At 38.9% G+C, this 27,431-nt stretch overlaps 1 protein-coding gene across 3 annotated transcripts in view; it reads right to left on the reverse strand.

The window, feature by feature from the left end:
* dock1 (dedicator of cytokinesis 1) overlaps positions 1–27,431 on the reverse strand; it is a 243,654-nt gene that overhangs the window by 207,485 nt on the left and 8,738 nt on the right. For all 3 annotated transcript variants that reach the window (XM_042508037.2, XM_088070341.1, XM_088070340.1), the window contains exons 2-5: positions 3,075–3,158; positions 1,371–1,411; positions 1,180–1,235; positions 491–587 (exon numbers count right to left, since the gene is read on the reverse strand). In XM_042508037.2, the coding sequence (XP_042363971.1) occupies positions 491–587; positions 1,180–1,235; positions 1,371–1,411; positions 3,075–3,158 (278 nt within the window). The remainder of the gene's footprint in view (positions 1–490; positions 588–1,179; positions 1,236–1,370; positions 1,412–3,074; positions 3,159–27,431) is intronic.

Consider the following 27,431-nt stretch of genomic DNA (forward strand, 5'->3'; position numbering starts at 1 on the left):
AGGCCAAATTCAACAAAATAGATTGTGAAATGAAAAAATTCATCCAAAAAGAGGTGGGCCAATACTGAATTTTTAAGGCCAAAACTATTAACTATAAAATATGTTTCACTGGCTAATATCTTTATCTGTTGTTTTTCTGTCAAGATAACAAACACTTAAACAGAGATAACAAAATCTTGCAATTGAAAATGTAACTATAAATAAAAACATAAATACGACAAAATATATTAAAATTAAATTAAGAAAAACAAGGGACAAATACACAAACTTTACAAATTCAGCCTACAAAATATTGAAATTTGTAAGTTTGCCAGATGGCAGGTCAATACTGATACATCTGTAATAAGCTCATACACCACATAAGGTCAACCACCTAATAAGCCCTGATATTTCTTTGCCATTTGACATCCACACATTGTCTTACCTCCCAAAATACCACAGGTTTCACATGAATATGTGCTTCCAATTGAGATTGGACAGGCTTGCTTACCACATATAAGTCCCTCCATATTGTGGCCCACTCCCGCAGTGTGGTGGTAACCTCCTGAACCAGAGGCAGCTCAGTGGGAATGACTGTCTCCTTTTGCCTGCAGCGACAGGGAACAAATTTTATACAGTGAATCTGTGCCCTTTCCTCCCCAAATCGAGACACAGTATTAAACATGTTGCCCGTTATCCAAGTATATTTGTTTATTTTTTATCTTTTATTTACAATTTTATGGAAAAACAAGTATCTGTTTCTCTAGGTTCTCAGCTGAATTCAATGACTTTGAAGTTTGGAGTTTTTTCCTTTTTTGTGCTGTGCAAGTGAAATCAAAGAAGACAGATCAAAACAAAACAGTGCCACAAGTTGTGCAACAACAAACCCACATGTCACATCATATCAAGAGCAGACCTCTTCACTGACACAACCTCAGAGGGCGCCGACATACAACTTACATTTTGTCTCGCCAACAAGCTTCTCAGTAGGTCAGAAAGTAAGCTGAGAGAACAAACTTCTCATCTGTTTCCTATTTGTTTTTAATGTTGCTGTCTTCAGCTCAATGCATGACTATATTATAATATAATTCATCCTTATCCTAATACACAACAGTGATTAAATAATCTTATATACAAATGCAACAAAAGTAGAGGGAATCTTCCTGTTCGTGAAAAAAGTGGAAGTGGAGAAGTACTAACCCACAGCCCTCGACTGTGGCCTCTTTCAGGTGTATATAGCAAGCAGGAAATATGCCCTAGAAGAGGAAGAAATCACAATGCAAATAACATTATCATATAACAGGGCCAGTAGTTAAACAACTGAGGCTGTAAAGAGTAACCTTTCAGTAATGGATGTGAGTGTGTGAAACCTTTGTTTAGTGGCCACTCACCTTCTTGGATTTTCTCCTTAGCCGATGCCCTCTGTACCAGTCTGACGAAGAACAAAATTGTGTTACATTTAAGGTGCTTTTCCCATACACAGTAAAAGAAGACTTAAAAACTCTGCATTAAAGTCAGCATTTGAAGGGGAGACACTACAGGTAGAAACAGATTTTTTCATGCACTGGTCAATTGTGAGATTTGAGGTGTTTTTGCTTCTAGAACATAAGAAAATGTCCAAAATACACATATAGATGTTTACGTTCAGATTTATGTTCTGGAAATGTATGCAAAAAGCACATACTTAATTAGGTAATGCCTCATTTGAATAATTGAATAAAAAGTTTATATTGCAGGGCTTAATTATCAATACTGAAAAATGATTTACTCAGTCATGCAAACATTCATCTACCAAATGATTTCCTGCAGCAACAGATGACAATCATGATCATACGTTGAGGGGAGGGACTGCCCACTTCTCTAAAGGGCAGAGCATGATTTGCAACAGAAGTACATCGCTAATTGTTGTGCAGAAAAACATCATCGGACCTTTGTTTGTCTTTCTGGATACCGGTCTGTTGTGAAATTAGACACTTTTCTGATTATTGAGGCTTTGGCATAATAAGCCATCCAAACAATGGCATGATGCTGAGAGGACAGCAAGTATGAAACAGACCTCGAGCCAGCAGCTCTTCCTCAAACTTCTAACCTTTGGCAAAAGTCCTAGCTATAGCTCTATTAGCAGCTACTAGAGATAGCTCTGTGGCGAGAGAGCGAGTGCAGGAGGAGTCAGGAGTTGTGAGGCCAGAATGTGGAGGGTTTCACAGAAAAATAGTTTCTCTAAAACTTTAGGGTGTCAAGGACTACATTACTCTGTCTGCGCCTCACGACAGCGCTGTTACAGCATGGGGGCAAACTCTGCCTGTCAGAAAGTGTCCAGCAATCCAGCTCTGTTATCTGAGGACTAGGGCTGCTTACTGCAGCGGTACGTCTATGGCAACCTTCTGTAGTTTCAGTGAACTGCTCTGACTCTTAATGGTAAATGATCTGCACCTGCACAGTGCAGTATGGTATGGAAAAACCATGGATGTATGAAAAACACATATGATTTCCAATATGACCATTACTACAGTGGCTGCGTGGCCAGTGATCACATTTAGAACCACATAGAAAGTGGCTCAGATCTGATAAAAAAAAAAGAAGAAAGAAATCAGATTTCTGTGTCCTCTGAATAAAATAAAATCTGTATCACATCAGAGAGAGAAAAAAAAATCAGATTTGGGTCATATCTGCTTTTAATGTGAATGTAGCATAATTCTCTTAATGTGAGTAATCAACTGAGGAAGTTTCACAGTGAGATCATTTAGCTAAAAGTTTTACCAAATTTACCAGTAGTGTCTCCCCTTAACATGTTATGTATCAATTCACAATAGAGAAAGACAATAAAAGTTGAAAATAACACTGTGAATACAGCATGCCTCGCACAATGCAACAGTAGCAGACAGAAAGAGAAAGAGAGAGAGAGAGGGGTTGCTGCTGCCTTCATTTACAGGAACACACCATCATAGTCATCATTTCTATATATATTTTATGTTATTGAACACATGTAGAAACATTTGACAAAACAAAAGAGGTACTCGGGATGACAGGAAAATAATGCCCAACAGTGGCGTGTCAGCTCTGATCATGCATGTCATCAGTAAGCCCGTTCTCACCTTCATGTGTCTCAAGTATGTGCACTGTGTCTCCAATCTGCAGCGACAGCTCCTCCTCTCCCCGGGCATCGTAGTTATAGATTGCTGGAGAGAGATGAGAGAGGACAATATAAGGAGGAGGAGATATTACAGGAGGAGGAAAAAGGCAATAAAGCGTTTGGCTCCCTTGTGGCGCTAATTGTGTGCCATTGCAATGTGTAATAGAAGCATCACACATCGACAGGATGTCCACCCACACAGTCTGACACAGTGATGGTTGGGCCTGGCACCATCGATGCTGTAATATCAACACACTTTTACCGCCCACTGCAAAGAAACCAATAATGAGGGAGAACGCCAAAACAACAATAACACCAGTGGAGAACAGATTTGCTCAGAATTACAAGATGGAGAAAAAGAGATATTAAAATGTTGGTGTTCCTGATTTTCTGAGACGTTTTTAGACAAAACAAACCGGTGACATGAAGATGTTTAGTTCTCTCACCAACACTACAACAGCATATTTCTGTTTGCAGTGTTTGTCTTCTAAATGAATGGGAATCAATAGAGCACATTACAGGTGGCTTCCAAAATTGGCTGGCAAATCACCAACACATTCTGGGGAGTTAAATGATGTTGCCAAAAGGAAAAAGAAAAAGGAAAAGTGTGCTGGCACCTGCAAAATTCACTGTAAGGAATACATTTTAGCAACAACAAACCAACTCTTTTTGGGACAGGTCTATATATATATATATAGTCCATAATAAGAAAAAAAATCACTCATTCCATGGCCTAACCTTAATCAGTTTTATTGGGAAACAGAGGCTTGTCTCTTTGAAACCTACTTCCATCACTACAATTAACATCTTTATTATCGTTATTCAAAAAAACCTCTGAAGAGGATTTTAATTTGTAAAGATTACTAATACTTGAGGGATCTGTAATTATATTACTATGACATCTTTTCTAAAACTTTTTTTCTTCTTTAAATAAATCTGTTGTTATTTCATAGGGGGTGTATTAAAAAAATGAGAGAGAGAGAGAGAGATGCACATTCCAGTGTCCTATTAAGTGGGTGGTAGATCGAAGAAATTTCTGGCAGAGTAGAAAAAAAAACTGATCTTCCCCTTAGAAAGATTTTAATACTGTTTATTGTTTTGAGCCTATGACACTCTCTCAGACTTCAACAGTAACTTAGACCTAGACGTGTGGGTTAGGGTACGAGGTTAGGGTCAGAAGCCTGGGAAAACCTGCTGACTTGAAATGTTACACACACTAAAATCCTTTTAACAAGGGCTACTTGGAGTGCACATTTATTGGTTTCTACTCTGTGTGGTATCATCATAAGCCATTTTTGGATTCTAAACTCGCCTACACAATGTAAAAGCTTCTTTAAAATACTTGCTGTCTTTTTTATATACAGGCACATGTGCAAATAAACTAAACTTTAGGGCTGTACCCAACTCAGAATTATACCAGTCGAGTTGGACTTGGCTGTTCATTACGAATATTTAACCATTCATTTTGTTTTCCGTACAAAGTTTTAAAGTCTGGATGGGCTCCATGAGACATTCAGTCTGACAATAGTATTCACAGAAATAAGCTAACAGCACTAACAACCGGTCGTAAATGTGCAACAACCTTTTTTACTGACACATTAGATTTTAATCAAATGCCAGAGAGTGTTGTAGTAGTCTAGCATTAAATTGCTCTGAGCATTAAATTTACCTCTTTTTTCAAATTAAAATCACCACACACTCCTCTCCTCCTCTGTGCCACTTCCTGCATGTATGCACCTCCATGTATCAAAGAGTAGCGTGAAAGTCAAGAGCACTCACTCCGCAGCAATATCTGGGGACCAAAAGGTCCCTAGAAGTGCACTGCTCAGCAAAAAAAACTACTGCTCTACTTGAAGCAATCTCAGTCCACTGAGGGTCTCCGACTGATGATTTAAAGCTCTGACTTTCAAGGGGCTGCTCTACTTAACTCTCCACCAAATTCAAGCATAATCTGTTAACACATATTTGCAATATCCTGCTAACAAAAAAAACTTCATTAAGACCACTGTGGACTCCATTTTCTTGCAGATCTACCAATACACTTCAGGCTATTCTCCATCTACTGTCAGAGCTCCATCAGCATGTCAAGGTCATGACATAACAACAATAAAATCTTGACTGGTGGCACTTGTTCTCTCATTCAGTGAGAGGTGAACAACATGTTGCTGTCAAACCAGCCATGAACGACACCTGTCTTTCCTACAAGGGCCGACACACACGTGCACACACACAAGCACAAGCAAAATCTACGCACAACCTATACACTGACAACATGAGGGGTGGCTGTGCTGATGGAGGTATTCGTTTTGCGAGGACACCTGCAGGGAGGAATGACACAAGTAAGTGTGTGTGTGTGTGTGTGTGTGCATGTCGTGCTGGGCAAATGCATGCAGGGCCACTTCCACAGAGGTTTCAAGAGGTGAATGACGACTTAATTAAAAAGGACCCTCCCTGCAGGCACTAGAGCCTTCCCAGCTTGCTAATGGTACAAGTGAATCGACCGTTTTCTCCTACAATCACAGGAGCTTATTATATTTCATTACCATATCAGGTGGCACTCTCTTTTTTGTTAATAGTAAGCTCTTAAGTTGTTATGGTGGAAAATTATCGAGAACAAAGGGTTTCTGTTTTTGTCGCTTTTGCTACTGGGGTGAAATCGTTTAATGTATTCTACTCCCACACGGGAGTCTTTTCTGTAACAGATCATCTGAAAGTATGTGAAGTCAACAGTTCTACTTTGTGTTGTTTTAAAAAACAGCAAATCCTGGGTATTTGCTTCTATGATCCAAACTTCAAAGACCAAATAATTAATAAATTCAGTGAAAAAATAACCACCAAACTATTTGGATTTCTGATCCTATACAGGGTAAAAAAAAAAAATAACATAAGTCCCCCGCCCAGACACGTTTTAAAGCTAAAGTTGGTAACTTTTATAAAAAAAATAATTTTCCGCCATATTTGCTGAAACTCTCACTATATCCATACAGCAGTACATGAGAAACATATCTTTTATTCCTCTGCCTCCTCTTATTGCTTCTAACAACCCCATCACACCTAAATGAAAACAACCAAGCAGAGCTGAGGAGTCTCTAACAAAGCTGCCAATAACTGCATGTGAACTGCAGTCTTACTGTCAAACTAGGCAGCGATCAAATATGAATCAAGATTATGTTATTGCAATCCCAACTTTTCACCTCAAATGTTTCCAGACACATATTCTATTGCACTATTTAGCTGAAAAAATAAGAAAATTGGAACATTGTGGCCAGGCCAAAACTTTCTCACTTCACAGCTAAGCAGTACACTAAAATGTGTTTCTGAAAATATTTGAGGTGAAAAATAGGCAATGCAGTAACCGAATCTTGATTCACATTTGAGCAACGCTGCCTAGTGTGACTAGTTAATCAGCAGAGATTGACATGATTGACAACTGGATTAGAGACTCCTTGGCCCTATTTGGTTATTGGTTATTCCAGGTGAGACGCGGTAGATTCTAGCCAATGCCAAGAGACGCAATAGGAAGAGGAGGAAAGAGATGAAAGACTATCTCATTTAATACTTAGTGGATGTCGTGAAAGTTTCAGCAAATATGACAAAAATGTTTATGTATTTTTTTAAAGTTACCAACTGTAGCTTAAAAAATACTTATTCTGGATCTGGCCTCCTTGGTCCCTGCCCACCAACGTTGCCTGCAGTCATTTTTGTTTTCTCCAGCTTCGGCACAGCACTAAAATGAAGTGTGGAGATAGGTGTGGCTACGAAAGACTAAGTAGGTTGACCACTGAAAGAGCAGTGTGCATCAAGATTAACCCAGGCTTAAATGAGGAGTCTGTTGTGCACCAAAGTTGGCAACTAACAGATGTGTCAGAATGGTGTAGTTAGCATCTGCTATTCCTTTATGTTGTTTTTTAGTTTAACATGTAGGCTAAAGGTGGCTGACACTGCATTAGTTACTGTGGAGCTTTACTTTATTTCCCTTTATTTTATAGGTTGTTTTTTTTTTCATTAGGGTGTCTTATAGAAATAATTTATGCATAAATCAGGGAAAAACTTTCTAGGGTATATATTTGTTGTATGTGTTTCGTGTGTCGTGTACTGTTTTAATGTATTTGAAGATACAGTACATATAGGGATAAATATTTGAGGGGAGTTTATTATAAGTTTTTTTTTCACCTGTACACCACATGATTAACGTGATCCAGCTTTGGTATTTAAAGATGGCGCCTTTTCATATTAAACTAAGTCTTACACCACTGGTGGATGTGTAAATAAATTGCACATTAAGCAGCTTCAGAGTGCAGACTTTTTCATGTTGTTGACTGCTTCTCTGCAGCACCGCATTTTTGACATGCGTGACTACTATGCTTCTCATGTTTACTAAACACTACAGAAAATACTGCCTAAAAAAATGTCTGTGCAGTAGTATAATACCTCCGACTGTCTGTAGCTGAAGTTCAGCATGTATAGCATACGTTAGGCAGCCAACAACTTCACTGTGGAGGGCTGGAAATGCCGTGTGTAGCCTGTTTCATTCAGCCCTGTGTTGTTTTGTTATCAAAGTGTATGTGCATATACACGTGCATGACCACAATGCATTTCGCCATCCCAGAACAATCCAACGAGCCCAGCGAATCCACCAGAACACGAGCCACGCGCTGACAATGGAACAAAGACCCCAGGAAATGAATTCAGTGGTAGCACACTGGGATACAAAAAGGTACCTACAGGGGGAGAAAGCAACAAAACAATCAAAAGGGAGGTGGGATTAATCTGCGAGCAGCCATCAGAGAGCAGCCTAGTCACTGTGCAGCAGGGTGTGCTCAATTAAACTATCATTAAAAGTGGCCAGAAAAGCCTGCAAAGCCATCAACTGCTGTATCTGTGTATTTGTTTGGAACTGGGTCACAGGTCCAGCTGATGCAGCATGTTATCTAAATGGCAGGTGCTGGGAGGGAGCGGCCCAAACAAACAGCGCTCTGATAGATACATAAAGCATCATATTTCATCTAAAAATGAAAAACTGCCCCTGTGATCACTGCAAATGAGATTAGGTCTTACATCAAACAAATGGGAGCTCAGAGAACTGGGGAGATTCTCACTGGGCAGGAGGTGCAATCACAAAATGAGCGCAAATGACACCCTGGGAAGATGCTGAGTAAATGACAACCATCAAACACAAGCCTGACATGTGAGGCAATGATGGTGCAATTTAACACGGGAACCAAAGTGATTCTTGTCGCGTGGGGGTTGACTGACAGCTCTGATTACTCATAAACCTGTATTTGCATACCCAAGAGTAAACTGATGTCAATTTGGAAGCAGTGAGGAAGAGAAAATCCATCAGGAGGAAAAAGACAAAGAGGATGAGGAAGTGGACCATATTGTCCCTGGAGAATGGAATGCAAATGATTTTTTTTTTTTTTTTGGAAACGTGATAAACAGTGGCATCATTTGCCGGGGGCTCATTACCATACATAACCTCTTGCATAAGGCTGTGCAAACTCAGAGAACATTATCATCAGAGGAAACAAGTCAGGAATCAGATTACTGACCTATCCACTTAGCCAGCTCACGTCTACGCCCTCTCCACAATTATAAGCAGACTCATATAAACACTGCTCTGATTGTAATTCTACACTTTGGGCTCACTAATAACCTGCACTAATCCATGCAGAGTATAACATATCATTACACTCAGATAAGAATACAGTATTCTGATGAAGGAGGGGTGGGAAAAAAAGCAAGAAAGAGAAGTGCACAGAAAATGCTCACTGGAAAGAGACTGAGCCTCTTGATGTTTTGTATGAAGTCCCCGCGGGCTGCGAGCCCACAGAGAGAGCCAGCCAGGAAATCCCAGACGAGAGGATTCTCTGGGAGGAAAAGGCAGAGAGGAGCATGAGGCAATGCTCAGTCTGGTAGGGCTGGCCTTTTGAAGAGCCTCAAAAGCAGAAAATCCTGCAGTGTCAAGCAGCAGGTAGGTGACATCAAGGGCCCTGACCAGCCACGACATAACTGTCTGGCCAGAGTGAACATCCTGAGAGAATTTTTTTGCAAACTGGAAAGAATTTTGAATTAAAGGAGTATTTCACCAATATAAAGAGTCATCACATAAAAGTTGTCCGTTTCTACAATAGAAAGATAAACAGAGAAAAACGAGGGTGCTTTTGCCCAAGACCAGAATGCATCACACCTTACCAGACACTCTCACTAATGGGTGATGCAATGTGGACTGGTCCAAGTGAACAGTAAGCTACAACATGTTTCTTTAAGCATTTGAGGTGAGAAATATGCAACTTGGTTGCATATTTGCATGTAGATTCTATATTTCATCAGCTCTGCTTAGTTTTACCATTTGATCTCCATTTTCCAGCCTCTATTTTCACTAAGCAGAAAAGCAGGGTGGCGCTGTGGAGGCCACTCCCTGTTCACAATCTCCTACTATTACAGCTAAACAGGGCGTTTAAAAATTTTTTGGAAACATTTTAGGAGAGAAATAAGCAGTGCAGAAACAAACTTGATTTATGATCGATCAGCGCTACCTCCTTTTACCGTTTGATCAGATTTCAGTCTGAGAGAAACAGAGAGACCGATTACTCTCTTGATCAACTGCAGCATCAGTGGCGTGCACAGACTTTTTGAAGGGCAGGGGCGAAAAGGAAAAAAAGGGCACATATAGCGTGTCCTCGCCACTGAAGAGGGCACTTTAGACATGTTTTGGCTCCCAAGAGGGCACTTTAGCGCGCGTTGCGCGTAATGTGAAGCACTTGGTGCATGTAATTTCTTTGTTGTAAACCATGTTTGGCTGCATTTCTTGTATGATATGTGCTATACAAATTAAATTTATTGTTTTTATTATTAATATTAATATCAATATTAATATATTTACTGTGAGTTTCCCAAAGCACTGTTTAGGCTAACTGTTTCATCCCTTATCAATACTGATTTATTTTAAGCTAACATTTAGTTACATTTAGTCCTTGTAGCTTTGTTTTAGCTAAGAAATAAGAAATACTGAATTTATCACTCTTTTTTTCACTTATGTAAAGTGTAAACAACCTCAAATGGTGTACAACTACCTAACTTAAAGTTATAACATGAATAAATAAAAATTAATATTAAACTGTCTTTGATGCTAACGTTCTATGCTAGGCTAGCTAACGTTGGTTAGCATCTTACCTTGCAACAAAAGAAGTTGGTTTTCGGTTTTCTTAAATCTTTAATGGATTCAGCTGTCAGTGAGGTTTTCTACAACAATTATTCCATATCAAACATCTCTCTGTTTGTGTTTTTGGCTTCAGAAAAAAACAAATCCAACCTCTTCAGTATTTTCCCTTGTTCTGGTCTTCCGCGCCAAGTTACGGTTGCTAACGTAGAAGTGGATAGTGGCTGTTCTTGGTAGAGCTTTTGCTAAAGGTCAACTGGCACAAAAATGATCAGAAACGACTTTGACATTGCTTAAAAAACACCAAACATTACCTACTTGTAGCTTCTCGACAGAACTTTATCACAGTAGAAAGTTTGACTTGGAGGAAAAGCACAGGTGTTACTAATAACACTAACGATGGCTGTGTTCTATTAAGAGAGTCCCAGTTAGTGTGACAATGACTCAGCATGCACAAATACCAGGACCCTGACATCAAAACAGCTAAATTTAATTCAGCTATAATTAATTTAACAATTTCCACCTGTGACAAGTTGAAATGTCTTCTGTGGAAAAGGCCTTGAGTAAAAATGTTCTGCTTTTTTGTCTCATATGATGATGAATTGAAGATTTTTTAAAGAAAAGCTATTTAATTAGATCACCCTTGCCTTAAGACATGTTAAAAGGGACTTTTCACTATTTTGTGACATTATAATGACATAAATTAATGAATTGAGGCAATATAACTTATCTGTAATGACAGATCATTAGTTGCAGCTTTACTTGGCTCCTAAAAGTAGCATTTTAACCTTGCTATAGTACCTGGAAAAATATCAATATAAGCATATAAGCAATAATTAGATAAATATAACAAGACTATAACATAACAATGATGACTTTTTTGGGGTTAGTAGCAGAATGGCTGGTAAATATGGTACCAGTTATCAATAATGCAGGAAATGAGTAATGATACCTTTTCAAATATACAGAATTTTTTAATGTACATTATCCCCCTAATTATACTGTTAGCAAAATTTAAAAACTGTTCCTGATCCTGTGGTCTTTCAGTTCTTGAGTCTATGGTGTGTTAATGGACAAAAAACTGACATATGACACTGACCTCAAAACTGAGAATAATGAAGTGTAGATTATTTGGTAAGCAATTAAATAAGTTCTTGTATCATACCAGTTGTGCCCATTTGTTTTGCCTCATTTTGAGCAAGGGCAAACAAAGACTGCGGACAAAACATCCCAAGCACGTATGAGACAAAGTGAAGGAATCGTGGAGAAAATAGTAATACACAGTAATAAAGAGCAAGGGAATATGAATTTAATACAGTGCTTAAGCTGAATGAGGAGGAGTTCAATAAGCACACAGCGGTCTGAGAACGCCCTTTTCCAGGCAGCAGGACTGAATAGAGGATGATTATTACACTCCAGCTGCACTACGGGTCTCCGAGGCAAGACAGAGGAGTCAGCAGAGAGAGGTTACACACACACACACACACACACACACACACACACACACACACACACACACACACACACACACACACACACACACACACACACACACACACACACACACAGTATTCTCTAAAGGACGTATCTGACTGTAAACAACTGACTGACTGACTTAAAATATGTAAAATTATATACCTCTTACTACTTAGAACATAAGACTGCATGACTATATTACACATCTGACCATTTAAAGCTAATGTATATATGTTAATGGATTCATTAGGGAGCTTATTCATTTTAAAGCTTCACCCTACACAGTGCATTAAACTTCCTGGGAAGAGAAGATGGCAACATCCAGACGACCCATCATGCAAGTCTCATTTTTGAAAATGTTCCCTAATTTAACAACACAGAAAGGTGTCTTTTGAGACTGGTTCTGTAATGCTGATGATGCTACATTTTTACCCACCAAAGTCACAAGTATCTGCATGATTTCAAGGGCAAGATTTTGAATATGATGAATTCCTGTGAGGGGCCGGATTTGGCTCCAGCAGGGGCAAAACGTTTTTTAAATAAGCCTTCAGAGGACACGACTGGTGTAGTAAGACAAGCATACCCTTGTCTGACATCAACCTGCTGAAGTCATTTGTATGGGACAAATGTGAGCTGAGTGAGGTGCCGTTGCAGGTGTTTACTGTGTTTTCCTGATGAGCCCTGCTGGTGGTGAGACAGAGCTGGCTGCGGTGAGCTCAGCTGTGGAGCTGACAGGTATTCTTCAGGGATCTGCCAAATGCTGTTAAGGTAACGTGAGGAACATCGGCCTGGGGGGCGAAAGGACCGGGTGTTTCTACTGAATCTATGCACTGCCTGTGCCCTCTAACTTACTCCTCTGTTGGACTCTCTCACCACATAGACTACTTGCCAGCAAAGTCAAACCGCAAATGTTGAGTACGCCCAAATTAATGTTATAGATGTATAGTATGGGTCCCAAACATTAAGAAAATATGTTGGGCAATGTCCATAATTGCATATATTTGCAGAAACACATATATTGACAGCACTTAAGCAACTGCTTGGCCAATTTGGACACTGTCTGGGTGGTTTTTGGAGATTACTGAGAATGCTGAATCCATTTCTGATATTTTCAAAATTCAAAATGGATTTTTTAAACCAGAAGTCTGCATGTTTTAACTGCAGTTGGGCTGGTTTTGATTAATTTTTATTCAGTTTAGACATTTTAGAGAACACTAAATTGACTCGATTAGACAGGTATGTTGGTCCATCTATTTTATGTTTTTGAAATAATTGAAATAACTTCACATCAGTTAGAAATTGTACAATCTTTATAAACACATGAATAGAACAATTCTAATTTTTAGACCGTTACTATCTAACTGACATATTAGTGTAAATTGTGCAAATTGCCCAACATATGCAAGTTCCATCATCTTCTTAATGTTGGGAAGCCATACTATACATTTATAACATAAAACATTGGGGTACTCAACATTTCCGAGTCCAAAATAGGGCTCTAAAGGCTGGCAATAGACTAACATACAATGATACACACTTAAGAAAGTCAATGGGAGAGCGGGGTGAGGAGAGCAAATTTGTGTGTAAAGCATTCACAGAAGGAAATTCACGTGTATTCTGGCATTCATCAATGTTAGTAGCTCCAATGTGTTCATAGGTACTAACAAAATCTATACCTGCCGCTGACCACTCACAGTGCTTGCGTAAATAAGGAATGCTGATAAATATTGCTTGTCAATATAAGAAATTACAGTTTTAATTCATATTTTGCACTGTTATATTCATAATACACAGATGCCTTTGAAACACTTAAATTAAACATTAGAGTAGAAATATAATGCATTTAGCCAAATTAGTTGCAATATGTGCAAATCTGCTTGTAGATTTACTAACTTTCATGAATGAGACCTACTGTGTGTATCCTTGAGGTCAAACAAACGTGATGAATACATTTCCTCCAACGCCTTTTCAAATCCTGCATGCTTACAGCCAAATTTATTAGCTTGCTGTCTTCTTCTCTGCCTTTGCATTTTTTTGCAAATTACCACCACCTTAAATTCATTGAAATAATGTTAAATCATTGGTAGGAATGTGAATCACGTCTCCCGAAAGGTTAAATATTCCACAGGGTACCTTAAATATTTAAAAGCTGAAGGAGTTGAGCACTTCCAATCAAATTCACAATATATTCAGATTTTTACATTTTTCCAGATACAGTACTAGGTGTGATATTCAGCTAAATAAAGAGTGTTTCACATATTAATCTTTAAAAAGAAGGAGAGGGAGGCGCTCTGATGATCCGGAGGTTAACGTGGTTACAATAAACCTCAAGGTCCTCAGTTCAAGTCTAGCCTGGGAGCTCATTCTCTGTCTCTCTCTCCTCTCAGACACCGTCATCTCTCTACTTTCAACCAAATGAAAAAGGCCACTAGAAGCCCCAAATTACTTAATACTTCATAAATTTCTATTCTTCAGGCTATGCTTTGGCCTGTAAAAAGTCAGAATATATGGTGGAAAAATTCACATCTGTTTCCAAGAGCCCTAACCAAATGTCTTGCTTACTCTGACTAGCTTTACTACACCCAAATAAATCCATTTTAAATTCTATAAAACAGAAAATCAAGAACCAGAGAATGTGGCAAATGACCTTTCTGTTTTTCTGACAGGGACAATCAGTCTGACATATTTCAATTTTTCTGTTCATACTGTCCAGTGAAAATAATTCCTGCCATGTCCTAATTGAATGCAACACAAGCAAGCGCCAATAACCAAATCCATTTGATTGCCTTGCTTTTTTGTTGGAGAGTCCTCAAAGCCTACAAGCAAAGCAGTGTTGCCATTGTGAGCTGAACTTTTGATGGATGCCCTGTTTGTATTTGTTTGTGAACGTTTCTCTTAAATGACTGGCACTAATAACAACCTAGTTGCTGTTGGCTGAATTGTGTATCCTTTCCAGTAAATATCATAATATAAAACATGCTTTTTCTGTTTAAAAAATCCAAACTTAGGAAAACAGCAAGGACTCGCCCATCTTATAAAACATTGCATCTCAAGTCTGATCTGGAGCGCACAGCTGATAGGTACGAGCACGGCTCAGTGTTAATGTTTTTGTTTGTCTGTTTGTTTTCACTTGGCTGATTGATCAAGTGGCAGAAAAACCTACTTGCCCAAAGTCAATTTACACTTGTCTCTAATAAAATTGTTTGCTGTTAACTGTTTTTTGGGAAATGATATGCTGTAGTAATCAGTTTTGCAAATACATGATTTTCCTTAGCATTCATGTTTCATACAAGCACTGGCGAGGCTCCAAGGAGAGGTTGTCAGCAGCCCTCTTAGCTGCCATGCAAGAGAGATGCTGTCAGCGCTTGTAAGGGTATGTTTCTGGGAAACTTGACATGCGTTAAAAAAAACTACCCCATCGTCTGATACGTCTTGCTCTCAAACTAGTAGCAAACTGCACAATACATAGTTAGAGTCTCACCCACATTCTCTCATAGCACCAACCTGAACTTCTGTTTCCATGATAATTGAAATGCTCGCTTGCACTGAATCTCATTAACTTTGTCTTAACCAGAGTGTCTAATTGGTGCTGCACTGTGCAACTCTTGGAGATTAATTTCTCCCATTTGTCTGCGCATTGAAATCTTCCTGGACACATGGACTGGCACCAACAGAAACAGGGCTCAACTGACATAATTCTGAGTTGGGTACAGCCCTAAAAGAAACTCTTAGTTGATATTCAAACATGTGGACAAGTCATTGTTTCGGCAATAACCTAAACTTATTCTTACATGCATGATACTTTTACAATTAGGCTTTTTATGTTTCTGTGTGTGGTAAGTCTGTCAGAGCCACAGATTCATTGTCTCAAGTAGAATGTGAACGAAGCCCATTAGCAGGGGATAATTGTATGAATGATCTCCAACAGTTCAAACACTCAGGTGTCCCCTGCAGCACAATTGTTGACAAGATAAAAGGTGAACACAAAAGGATCAGCTAAAGACTAATAAAGCTAAGAGCACTCAGGTAAAATTGCAGGCTGTGATTTAGAAGTCTTCAGATTGTTTGAAGGAGTCTGGAGATATTTCAAAGACTGGGAATTTACAATTATTCTCATTGCTTAAATTGTTTTCTATTATTAAGGAGATCATTTCAAACACTTAAAAGGAATGAAAGCCTATAAGTAAGTTATTTAAAATAGGGGTGTAAAGATCAATCGATCTGGATCGTTATACCTATTTAATCAACAACAATGTAATGTGATCGATGCAAAGTAATAAAACATCGATTTCAACAATGCAAAGTATTAAAAACATCGATTCATAACATCATCTTTAGGATGTGCCTTTATTTTGAAATTCTGGAACAGGAGGATGGCAAGTAGCCAAGAGAAAGACGATGAGGATAACGCTATTTACTTGGGAATAAGTCAGCAGTGTGAAAAAATTTTGGATTTCTGAGAAAATAAAGGTCAGAGCACATAACAGCACATACATATGAAGGACATACCTGCCTGGACGGGCATCTGCTAACCTGTTGTAGCAACATTAGCTGCTCTGTTTCAACAATATTAGACTAAAAAAACATTCATGCAGGTTGAAATTGAACCATGCTGTTCTGTCAGGAGATACAGTGACGATAATAAGTATAAATATAATAAGTATAAATACTACAGGTAAATTGGTAGCTAAACTTTGCTTGGCTAATGTATACAATGTAAAAGTGCTTCAGCTAATACTGTGTGACAGGCAAAAAAGAAATAGTTTTTTCTATGAAACTTGACTGTTATAATTGGGCCAAAGTCTTTACTTTTCTTATATGTTCTTGATAATCCATGTTTGGTGGTTGTTGGAAGAGGGTTGCCCTTAAGTTTTAGAAAAAAAATCATAATTTGGGATAAAGTAAACACTTTTCTGACTGAATGTCTTGAAGGTTAACTTATGTGTGTTAGTGGAGCTAATTTAAAGTTAAATTTTACTGCACTGTAACTGAACAGTTACAGATATTCACATTATGTATGTATTGTATGTATTGTACAGAAAGGGGAAAAGGCAGCTTGTTCTGTAACAGAATGTATTGAATGGGCAGATGATATTGTTTTATATCTATCGCAGCCCCCTGAATCGAACTGAATCGAAATCGTACTGTGGCAGACTTTATGACATCTGCAATTATCGTACAGTTGTCCAAATAATTAATATAATATTGTATCATGATGAAACATGTGATTAACAACCCAAAACTAAGACACACAGTGATGTTGTCCGCTGGGGGTTTGGCTGCTTGCAATACATTTGGTGTCAGCTATGCATCATGTTCGTAGCAGGGGAAAACATGATAATTAATTTCAAGTCCCTCTCTAATAGGGTTTAATAAGAGGTTTAGGCGTTCAGACGGAAGCCCGATGGTTGTAATTTAGAGGCAAATGCAGACAGCGAACCCGGGGATTGTGAAATACCAACAAAATCACCACGTTTCTTCTTAAACCAATTATATACAACAGCCTTTTAGCTTTATCTGCAGTTGGAAAGTAGAGATAATGCTATTGTAATTAACCTGAAATTAATACGACAGCAGCTGAGCTTGGAGAGAGGAAAGCCCCAGGTCTCTCTCTTGCACTCTTGCTCACTGGTAGGACCAGATTCCTCCTCCCTCTGACTGGAAACAAGCAGGAAATGCCACTCGAGATTAATACTGTATCACAATAGATGGGACCTTTCCAGTAGGCCAGAAGGAAATACTGATGCTTTTCATGGCTACAGGAAGATTAACAATACCTCTCTTTAAAAAAAAGATAAGGTAAACAGAACAGTGTAAAAATATAATAGTGTACAACAGAGGATGTGTGTGGGTTCAGGGCATGAAGAGAGAAGAAAGGTGAAGGGAGGAGCAGGTGGAGGAAAACTACAACGTGCCAGATCTGGATGCCAACAGCAGTAATACCTTTTGGCAGAACTTCCTGCCATGCACCCAGCTCCAGCACAGGCCTCAGGGTGCAATCTAACGCAGGCCGATTCTGCCTCCGCTTCCAATGCCTCTGCAGAGCCTTTAATTGAAAATCATCTTCCCAATACAACTGGGAGGGAGAGCAGAACGTGGCTCATTACGGAGCACCGGGCGAAGCTTTTCTTTCACACAGAGTTTCTCACACAGCGGTCTCTGGTGTTATTTGTGGCTCTGCAAAGCAAACCTGTCTGCACTTTGCACAAACATCTCAAGAGCTTCAGAATAAGAAAACACTCTGTATGACACATTGATTCAACGTGCAAATAATTTATCCTGAAAATAATATCCAAGACATTTTTCCACCACAGTAAATGCATCTTTTGTTTAACAATGCGAACGGATCGCAGGGTCGTATTTATTCCATCTATACCCCGTTACACAGCATGGAGAAGTAAATTGGCAGAATCCACACAGATTAGCCTTTTGCACAGCAAGAAGTAGCTAATTATTTCCTGCCCTGTGTTACATCTCTTGTGATACGCATGCTAATGAGTGCATAATTACCTTCAAATATTTGAAGAAACTCGGCAATTGACTCAGCAAGTTTGCTTTGAAACCTCTACAGTGGCACTCTGCCAAAAATGTGGCTTCACTGACAAACATATGATGCAGCACTTGACCTTCGTCAGATGGTATTTGCCACAACTAGCAGTGCGAGTCGAGCAAAAACAGCCATATGCAACAGGAAATGCCTAGGATCTGTTCTCCGTAATGTTATTTATAATCACAAGGCTGAGCCTGTGTTCTACTGAAGCAGAAGTCACACTGACAGCAATGAGAGAGCAGCGTGGCGTCAATGCTTTGAAATGTCCTACAGAAAAGAAGAAGGTCGGGAAGATCAGTAATAATGTTGGAAAAGGTTGCCTGCAGTCACCCACTGCTTCTAACTGCCAACATCAAACTGTCAAACAGCCTTAAAAGCTAGGCAGGCGTTCTTGCACAGCAAGAAACATTCAGAAGACAACTGGTGAATGAGCGCATACAGACGACACTGCAGCACCAACACAGGATCCAATTTAGCTGCAGAAGGCAATTCTTAATTTTTGTCAACTCTACCCGCTTACTTCAGATCACCTTTTAAATGTTCTGTTTAATTTCTGGAATAGATGACGGCAATTATCTCCCAGTATAATCCACTGACCCTTTCTGCCTCCCAACTAGTTTAGTCACCCAGAGAACACAAAGATCTAACAATTAATTTTGCCTCAGCTGTTGAAAATATCTACCACCCAGCTGTCCCTGTTGCAATAAAGTATTTTTTATAATAATAATAATCATAATAATAATAAAAATAACGTTATCTATATTGCACCTTTAAAAACAGAGTTTACAAAATGCTTTGACAAACAAGGCAAAGCAGAAGCAAGAAGGGTTTCTTACAGATACAATTTAACTATCAGAGCCAAACGATAATGCCAAACTACAAAGTCAGATAAAATTGAAGGTATAATTAAACATGTGATGAGGCAAAAACATATTAGAGAGAAGGCATATGATAATGAGAAGAGTCATGAGAGTCAAGTCAATGAGATAGAAACAATCAAAAAACAAAAATAAACATAACAACACATACCAATAAGAGTAAATATAATTCAAATGATATAAGCAGTAAACATGGAAATAATAGTAATGATAATAGAATCATTCACATTCAAGACAGAATAAAATAATAAATCGAAGATAAATTCAAAGACAATTTCAAATAGATGTATTAAAGTTGACTGACTTACAAAAGCAATTCTATAAAATAGGTTTTAAGAAGTGATTTAAAAAGAAGTCATTGATTCTGTAAGCCTCATCTCCTCAGGCAGATCACTCAAAAGCCGAGGGCCCTTATGGCAAAAACATGGTCACCTTTAGATTTTAGTCTTAACTTTGAAACAGTCAGATGGGCACTACTTAAAAGATCTAAGTCTGCAAACAGGCTTGTATGGGGTCAGCATTTCTGATATGTAGCTTAGAGCCAGACAAGCTTTAAAGGTGATCAATAAGATCTTGCAATCAATTCTGAAACCAACAGGAAGCTTTTATAAAAGCAAATGTGGTGTACCTGCCATGACAACATCATCAACATGCCTTTAGAAATTAACCTATGAGCAGCGGACAATGGGTTTTCTGCAGCACCAAAGCCGGGAAGTCTGAACCTCTTCCGAATTAATGACTCTTCTTTATATTTGCTGAATTGCTCAAAACAGCTGATGGACCTTGATTCCATATCTTTCCAAAGCAACAGTTCAGTTAAGATGCCATTATTATGCATCTGCATAAAAGCTTCAAAGAGAAAATTTAAAAAAAAAAAAAGTGTTTGAGGAGTAATCATTTCCTTCTTTCCTGAATTAAATTTAACAAACACCTTTACAGCCCCATCAATTGTTTCATTTAATAACTTAATTGGAGTAGCACAGGCCAGACGCAAGCTCTCGGAAACAATTTGCAGCCTGCAGCAAAACCAAACAGCACGCATCTAATGATGTATTTATAGGCTAGGTTCCTCAGTTGCCGTGTTTGCTGAGCCTTTTTTTATTTGTTTACTTTCAGTATCTCATAGGTTACGAGGCTGCTCAGAGCTAACGCTTGTGGTTTCACAAATGACTGTTGAGCGTTTCAATTGTGGGGGAGATATGTTTAACTATTGCTCCTGAAATGTGCAAAAGCATGATTGTGCTGTTCTGATCATGCAAAAGATACCTTCAATTATCATAAGTTTGGGCATAAGTCATGGTCCATACACAGTGTAAAATACAGAGTACACCTACAATATAGCAATACAAAGACAGTTTTAACAGAATTAAGTGACTGACAATTATTTGGGGACTTTAAATGTGATGCATTTCACCATCAGGATTTCTTAAAATTTTCAGACTGGCCAAGACACACTTCCATCACACAGAGCATACTGGTATTCGCACCAAGCCCCACATTCAGCATCATTTGAAAACACTTCAACTTCAAGTATACTACAACCCCTAATTGACACTATCAACAAACACATGAAGCTCAAAGTAAGTCTGCAAAATGGCTTTGCATTGCACATATTATTATTGTAACAAACACTCAGTGGTCTCTATCAGCTGGACTGTATACTTGACTGTACAAAAATGCTTGTAAGTGAACAAGTTGACAGATGCATTAAACCTATTAGAGGTCGTTCAGTTTTTTTAGTTGGGTTTTTTAATTGGTTCTTCATGCATTTACATGAAGTTTGTTGCTAAAGTGAAACAGCAGTCCCAGCACTGTAAAAGCTAAATTCCTGAATCTGTGACTGGGTGAATGCTGTCACTTCCTGTTTCAAATTCTTAGTTCTCTCATGTTTTGACCTTTAACCTGAGAACTTCTTTAATCTTTATTAATTCATTTGAGTATTAATCACTTTTGACTAGCATATTCAATTCAGCAGTTAGGCTATCTAGTTTTAATGAAATCAAAGATTGCTCATCTTTGACAATAAATTGTTTTCCACTGTGTGTGGGGTCAGGAATGATTGTCTTTTCAATATTCCATTATTGGTGTTTAATCAGCCTTTAAAAACTGGTTGGTCGGTCAACCTCTACAAACTCTTGAATTTTTATGCTCAGTAGAGCTGAAACAATTGACAGAAAAACAGTATTCAACTTTGAACAAACACTAAATCAGCTCATTTTAGTCATGGCCTTATGAAATTCCACCATTTTTTGATGTTTTATGAATCAAAAGTTATTGAGAAGGTAATGAGTAGACTAATTAAAAAAAACAATAATAGCTAGATACGCTTATCAGTTTTGTTCTAGTTGTATCAACACACACACACAAGCAAATACAGATGAGGGGGTTCAGTGTTAAAAGTTAGGAAGAAAATGTGATGACCAGATAAGAATTCATTGCATGTCTCCACAATCTCTGTCTTCTTTTTTAAAACAAAAGGGACACTGAGGTGTCAGCTACGGCAGAGAGACGACTTCATCTAAATCCCTAAAGGTTGATCACAGAGTAGAGCTGCCACTCACTGAAATCTAAAACTGCCTCAGGGGCCCACCAACATCTGAGCTGCATCGCTCTGACTTTATCAAGTATTTAGCCAGACACACACAAACACACACTCACACAAACACACACATAAACACACAAAAGGCCATTTCATCAAATGCCAGGCGTACTGAAAGGCTGTCTCTTGCTGCACGTGGCAATCCCGAGCCTGTGCGCAACCACAATCAATGACTGACACCTCCATTACAAGTCCCCAAACAACCCCAGGGACATTTGAAAGGTGACAAATGCAACATTAATATGGGCTGCAGCTGATATTAATGTTGACATTTTTATAACCTGAATGGCCTCATAGTTGTTAAACCCAATGATTTCTGCCATGCATAAATCTCAGCATGTGGGATTACAAGACTCAAAACCAATACAGTATAATGACTGGAAAAAACATAACTCTAGGGAAGTTTACTTCGGCAAAATAAGTATATTCAGTGGAGAATGTCTTTCAGCTTATGGGACTTTAATAACAGCTTGCACATTGATGCCGTCAGCGCTCATCTTTAAGCTATGCATACACCCCGAGTCATACCTGCCAACAGCTCACAGCTAGACTCTGTCTTCTGAGGTACTTGGGAAGTGATTCTACCCAGGGAGCTGGTCCTTTTAGCCCATGTTGACCCACAGAAACAGACAGGTCGTCCGGTGTCAGCTCACCCACTGGCAGCTTGGCACAGCGTCAGCTCAGCTGCAAGCTCATCATCACTCTGGTAGAATAAAGCCTCAACCAGAGTGGTCAGCTAGATGTTGTTAAGAATACTAAATACAGACTGAGTTTAGAGCCTTATATTCATTGCCAATTCTTTTCACTGTTTTTTATTCCAAGACATTTAAATTGGTTTCCACAAAGCAAATGCGCTGCTTGTTCTTTCTTAATACAGTCTACTCTGAAGAAAACACTAATCTAAGGAAATACATGCTTCTTGATGTTTATGGCTGAATATGTTAAAAGTACAACTCACGCTTCAAAATACACTGAATAAAAGTAGAACGCAACACTCAACGTTTAGTCGCGTGTTTATTTGTATCTGTCAGGGAGCACTTCTCCTTTTCCAAGATAATTGGGCCACCTGACAGGTGTGGCGTATCAAGATGCTAAATTGAACAGCACCATTATTTCACAGGTGTGCCTGGGATGGTCACAATAGAGGGCTAATCTAAAATGTGCATTTTGATCTCACAACACAATGCCACAGGTGTAGCAACTTTTGGGTGAGCCTGCTATTGGCATGCGGACCGCAAGAGTGTTCATTTCACGTCATTTTCAAAAATTTGGCAGTACATCCAACCGTCCTCACAACCACAGACCATGTGTAACCATGCCAGCCCAGCACCTCCGAAACCATCTGAGACCAGCAACTATAAAAGCTAATGCAACAGTTTGTTTACACAACCATAGAATGTCTGCACAAACTGGTCTCAGGCGATCTTATGAGTAAGAAAGGTGAATGTGGATTTCCTCGGCTGGCTACTGCCAAATTCTCAGAAACTATACTGAAGACAGCTTAATCCTCTTTCCCACCAAAATTAGCTTATACACACAGGTTTTCAAGAACAAGTAAACCTGCTAAAAATAGGCTATAGACTGCATTCTCACTGACAGTGGCAGACCTGAGTACATAGCTCTGCAGCCAGGCAGCAGACAAGTCTGTCTGTGTGCCTCTGTGTGTGTGTGTGTGTGTGTGTGTGTGTGTGTGTGTGTGTTCGTGCAACGTCATGGACAGACCAGCGAACAGGTAAAAAGTGGACAGAAGCAGAGACAGAGGTCTGTGAAAGCTTAACAGTGGTTCCTTCTCGTTATCTCTTACTTATTCAGTCTCTCTTTCAAACTCAATGCAGACTAATTTGGATCAATGTTTGAGCACTGCTCAGGTGGAGATGGACAGTAATTAGTGATGGGGTGTCATTGCATCTCACCGGTTAAGGAGCTGAAATTAGTGCAATCATTTGGGTGGTGTTGTTTTTCCATCAATGCCAATCACAGCCGGAGACAATAAATACCCGGGTCTACTGCAGAGTCATTTGATCCAGGTGTGGATTGCATTAAAAACCTGGATGTTAGCTGTTTTTTTGTGCATTTGGAACTAAGCTTTATGGTAGAGAAATGAACACTCAGTGCACCGGCAACAGTTGCCACATCTGTTACATTGCATTGTGTCATAAACTGCACATTTTAGAGTAACCTTTAATTGTGACCATCCCAAGACACACCTGTGTAATAATGATGCCATTTAATCTGCATGTTTATACACAGCACCTGTCAGGTGGATGTATTATGTTGGAGAAGTTCTCAGTGATACAGATTGAAACAAACTTATCAACAAAATTTATCAAGAAATTAGTCTTTTGTGTACACAGACAAATTAGGCAAGAAAACATTTATAGTAATCCACAGGTAGGATACAGCAAAAACAATTACTTTAAGCATGGTCATTGGTCAGGCCATCATAGTTTAAGTCATTACAAGACGAGATCCTTTAGGATTAGGGTGGCTTCTGTGCCATTTGTTAAACTCTCCTCACACATGGTGGCAACCCTGACTGACTGATCACTACTCATTCCTTTATATTAAATTCTAATAACAGTGCTCAAATAACTGTGGCTAAAAATGACATTGTTCCTATGCCAACCTAATAAAGTCATTTTTTAAAACTTTGTCTTAGAGGAAAAGTGCTTTGTCTTAATAATCCACAGCGAATTGCATTTGGTTCAATTCTGGTGATCATTTTAGATGAAAGTCTAAAGATGTTAAACTAAGCTGAAGTCAATGAGTATGAGTCAACGACTTCATACAACCATGTTAAGTGCCTGCCTGATACAATATGGTAGTTGAAAGGCTCTTATGTATTAATTTCAACCAGCTGAATTTGAATTATGTAATAACACACGTCTACATCAGTGACCTTTGTTTCACATTGACGTGTTACACATCATTAGCCATCTGTCAAGCTGGCAAAAGCAGCACAGCAGGACTCCTTTCCCACAATGCACAAGCTGCTTGGCATGTCCGCAATCAATACTCAGGGCACTGGAGACCGCCTGCCTGTGTAGCAGAGCAACAGGAACGACCCACATCAATCACTCAACCATACGGCGTCATCATACATGATCAACCCACGTGTGTGTGTATGTGTGTGTGTCCTTTCGTCTTCATGTCTCTGTGCCTTTGACAAACTGCTAAGGAACATCACGGTCCATTGTGATTGTAATGGAGGTCCAAGCACACTCTCGCCTACATGAGTCACCTTTCACTACAAAGATGCTCTGTGAAGTCGCATTATGTCACTGTCTGCCACCATCACCAACAAAAACCAACTACATTTAAGTTACTGAGCAACCATGAGTCTTTTAATAGTTCAGCATCAGGAAGTGAAATCAGTTTTCTTGACAGTCAGAGACTGCACTAATTTACAGACAGTAAGAAAAGGTTTGCTCTTAAAGGGACAGATCACGACAAAATAAAATTTTAAAAAAAGTTCTCTTACCTTATGTGCTATTTATCTATCTAGATTGCTATGGTGTAAGTTACAGAGTGTAGGAGATATCGGTCATAACAATATCTGCTCTCTTTTAAATAGACTAAACTGGATGGCACTCCGCTTGTGGTGCTCAAAGTAACCGGGACATGATTCCTTGAAGGAGACTGTTGAGTTGAGGACAATTAGTTTTTTCTCATGCATATAATTTTTAAAGTTTATGGCTCAGTGGGATGTTCAGTGTGTAAACCAATTAATGGAACTAACGTCACATTGCAAATGTGCAACATTTTTGGCCGACACTAGATAACAACAAAAACCAAAGACTGTTGTATTAACTTTCTGTGAACTTTAAATTCACCACTTCTCAGAATAGAGAAGAAAATGTTATCTCAGAGCCTTATGGTGCCGTCTCTCTCTCCCTCCGTGCCGCTGCCTGTATGTCCGCAGCTGCTTAAAACAGAGTATCCTGACAATCAAGAGCACTCACTCCACAGCAAAATCAGGAGACCATAACAAAAAAAACGACTGTTTGACTTGACGCAATTTCAGTCCACTGGGGGGTCTGACTGCTGATTCATATCTAGATTCATATATCATATCTTCAACTGTCAAGGGGAAGCCCTAAAAATATGTACATTTGATTTGAAGGTGAACTTCAAATCATTCCTTCATTTCTACAGGTGTAACCGACATATTTCTGTATCCTATAATACAGAGAAACATCTTGCTAAATCAACATTAAGGCTTCATACCAATGATGACATATATCAGCAACAACTAGACAAGTAAAAACAAAAACAGCTGACATTAAGAATGAGCACCAAAAGTCCTTACAAAGAGTACAAATGATGACTTCACAGGATGTTGACTCATTTGTGATTCATGGCATTAAAATTTAATAGCTCTCCAGATTTATTCAACTGTCACTGAAGCAGCTCCACATTTTGTTGTCAAACCGTTAAACATTCTTGCTTTGTAAAAACTATGGTCACAGCAAAGAGACGGATCAAATTTTCACCTGTGTAAGTCCGAGGTTAACTTGTTCACAACCGCTTTCCCCCCTTCTCGCCTCAACCTTTTGGATGACAGTGACACTTGAAACAAGATGTAGAAGTGTTCCAGCTTTGTCTCAGTGGTGAGCCAAAAAGGAATAGTGTGGAACCACTTAGCTATGCACTGATTAAATAGGCCAGCTGTCATTTGTCTTAGCCACCATCTCACAGCAAGCCATTGGGAGCTGTACTATTAGAATTGCCTCACCAAGCAGCGTGGCCCATAGTTAATATATAATTCCCTTTCAGAATGAATAATAGCAAAGTCATACTGACCTCCAAAGAGAGAAGGATGACGGCCAAAGTTTTGACTAAGACTAAGAGACAGTGTCTAATGAATACAAAGGCAATGCGAGTTTCAAAATAATTTTTGTGTTGTTTGTCCATATTACCACTTTATATTCCTAAGATGACCATGAGCCTAAAAGTTGACCACCCTTTTGGCATGCAGTTTAATATCAATGCATGATTAGTCAGCAATAAACTTTTTGGTCTAAGATTAGGGTTTTGAACACATTTATTCATTTGTGGTGGCTCACCATGATTAAAACATCTGATGCCACACACTGATTTTGGATTTTTGGAGCTGCACCGTTTATAAGGAGGGTTACTCAAATAAATATATATAAAATGAAGCAGCAGAACGCCAGGCGCAGTGGAAGTGAAACTAAATCGGTACATGTACTCTAAAGGTCTGCAGCAGTTGCTCCTCTCATCCATAGATATGATCAGCTCTAACTGGATCGACAGATCAATCATCCCCCCCGGGACTCAAACTCCAAAAACTGCTGCTGAGGAAAAAAAAAAAACTCAATAGGAAGTCAATACAGAAGTTCTTCTGTATATTTATGTAAAGGCAACAACATAGAGTTTGATGATTTTTCTAATTTTAACTTTGAATTTATGGTTTTGTAGGCTATTTGAAGCCTGGTAGTTAATTAATACATTTGAAATTGCACTTCTCATTGTTGCCAGCCAATTTACATTCCTATTCTTACAATAGATGTTTGATGAGTACACAAGTATTCTAAATGTATTTATTGTGAGTACTTGAATATTAATTACTTTAAATGCCCATCCCCACTTACGACATACCATTACTACAGAGATGCTCCGGCCTACATATC

The sequence above is a fragment of the Plectropomus leopardus genome, chromosome 19 (assembly GCF_026936395.1).
Source record: "Plectropomus leopardus strain MGB_pleo_1.0 chromosome 19, ASM2693639v1, whole genome shotgun sequence".
Lineage (NCBI taxonomy): Eukaryota > Metazoa > Chordata > Actinopteri > Perciformes > Serranidae > Plectropomus > Plectropomus leopardus.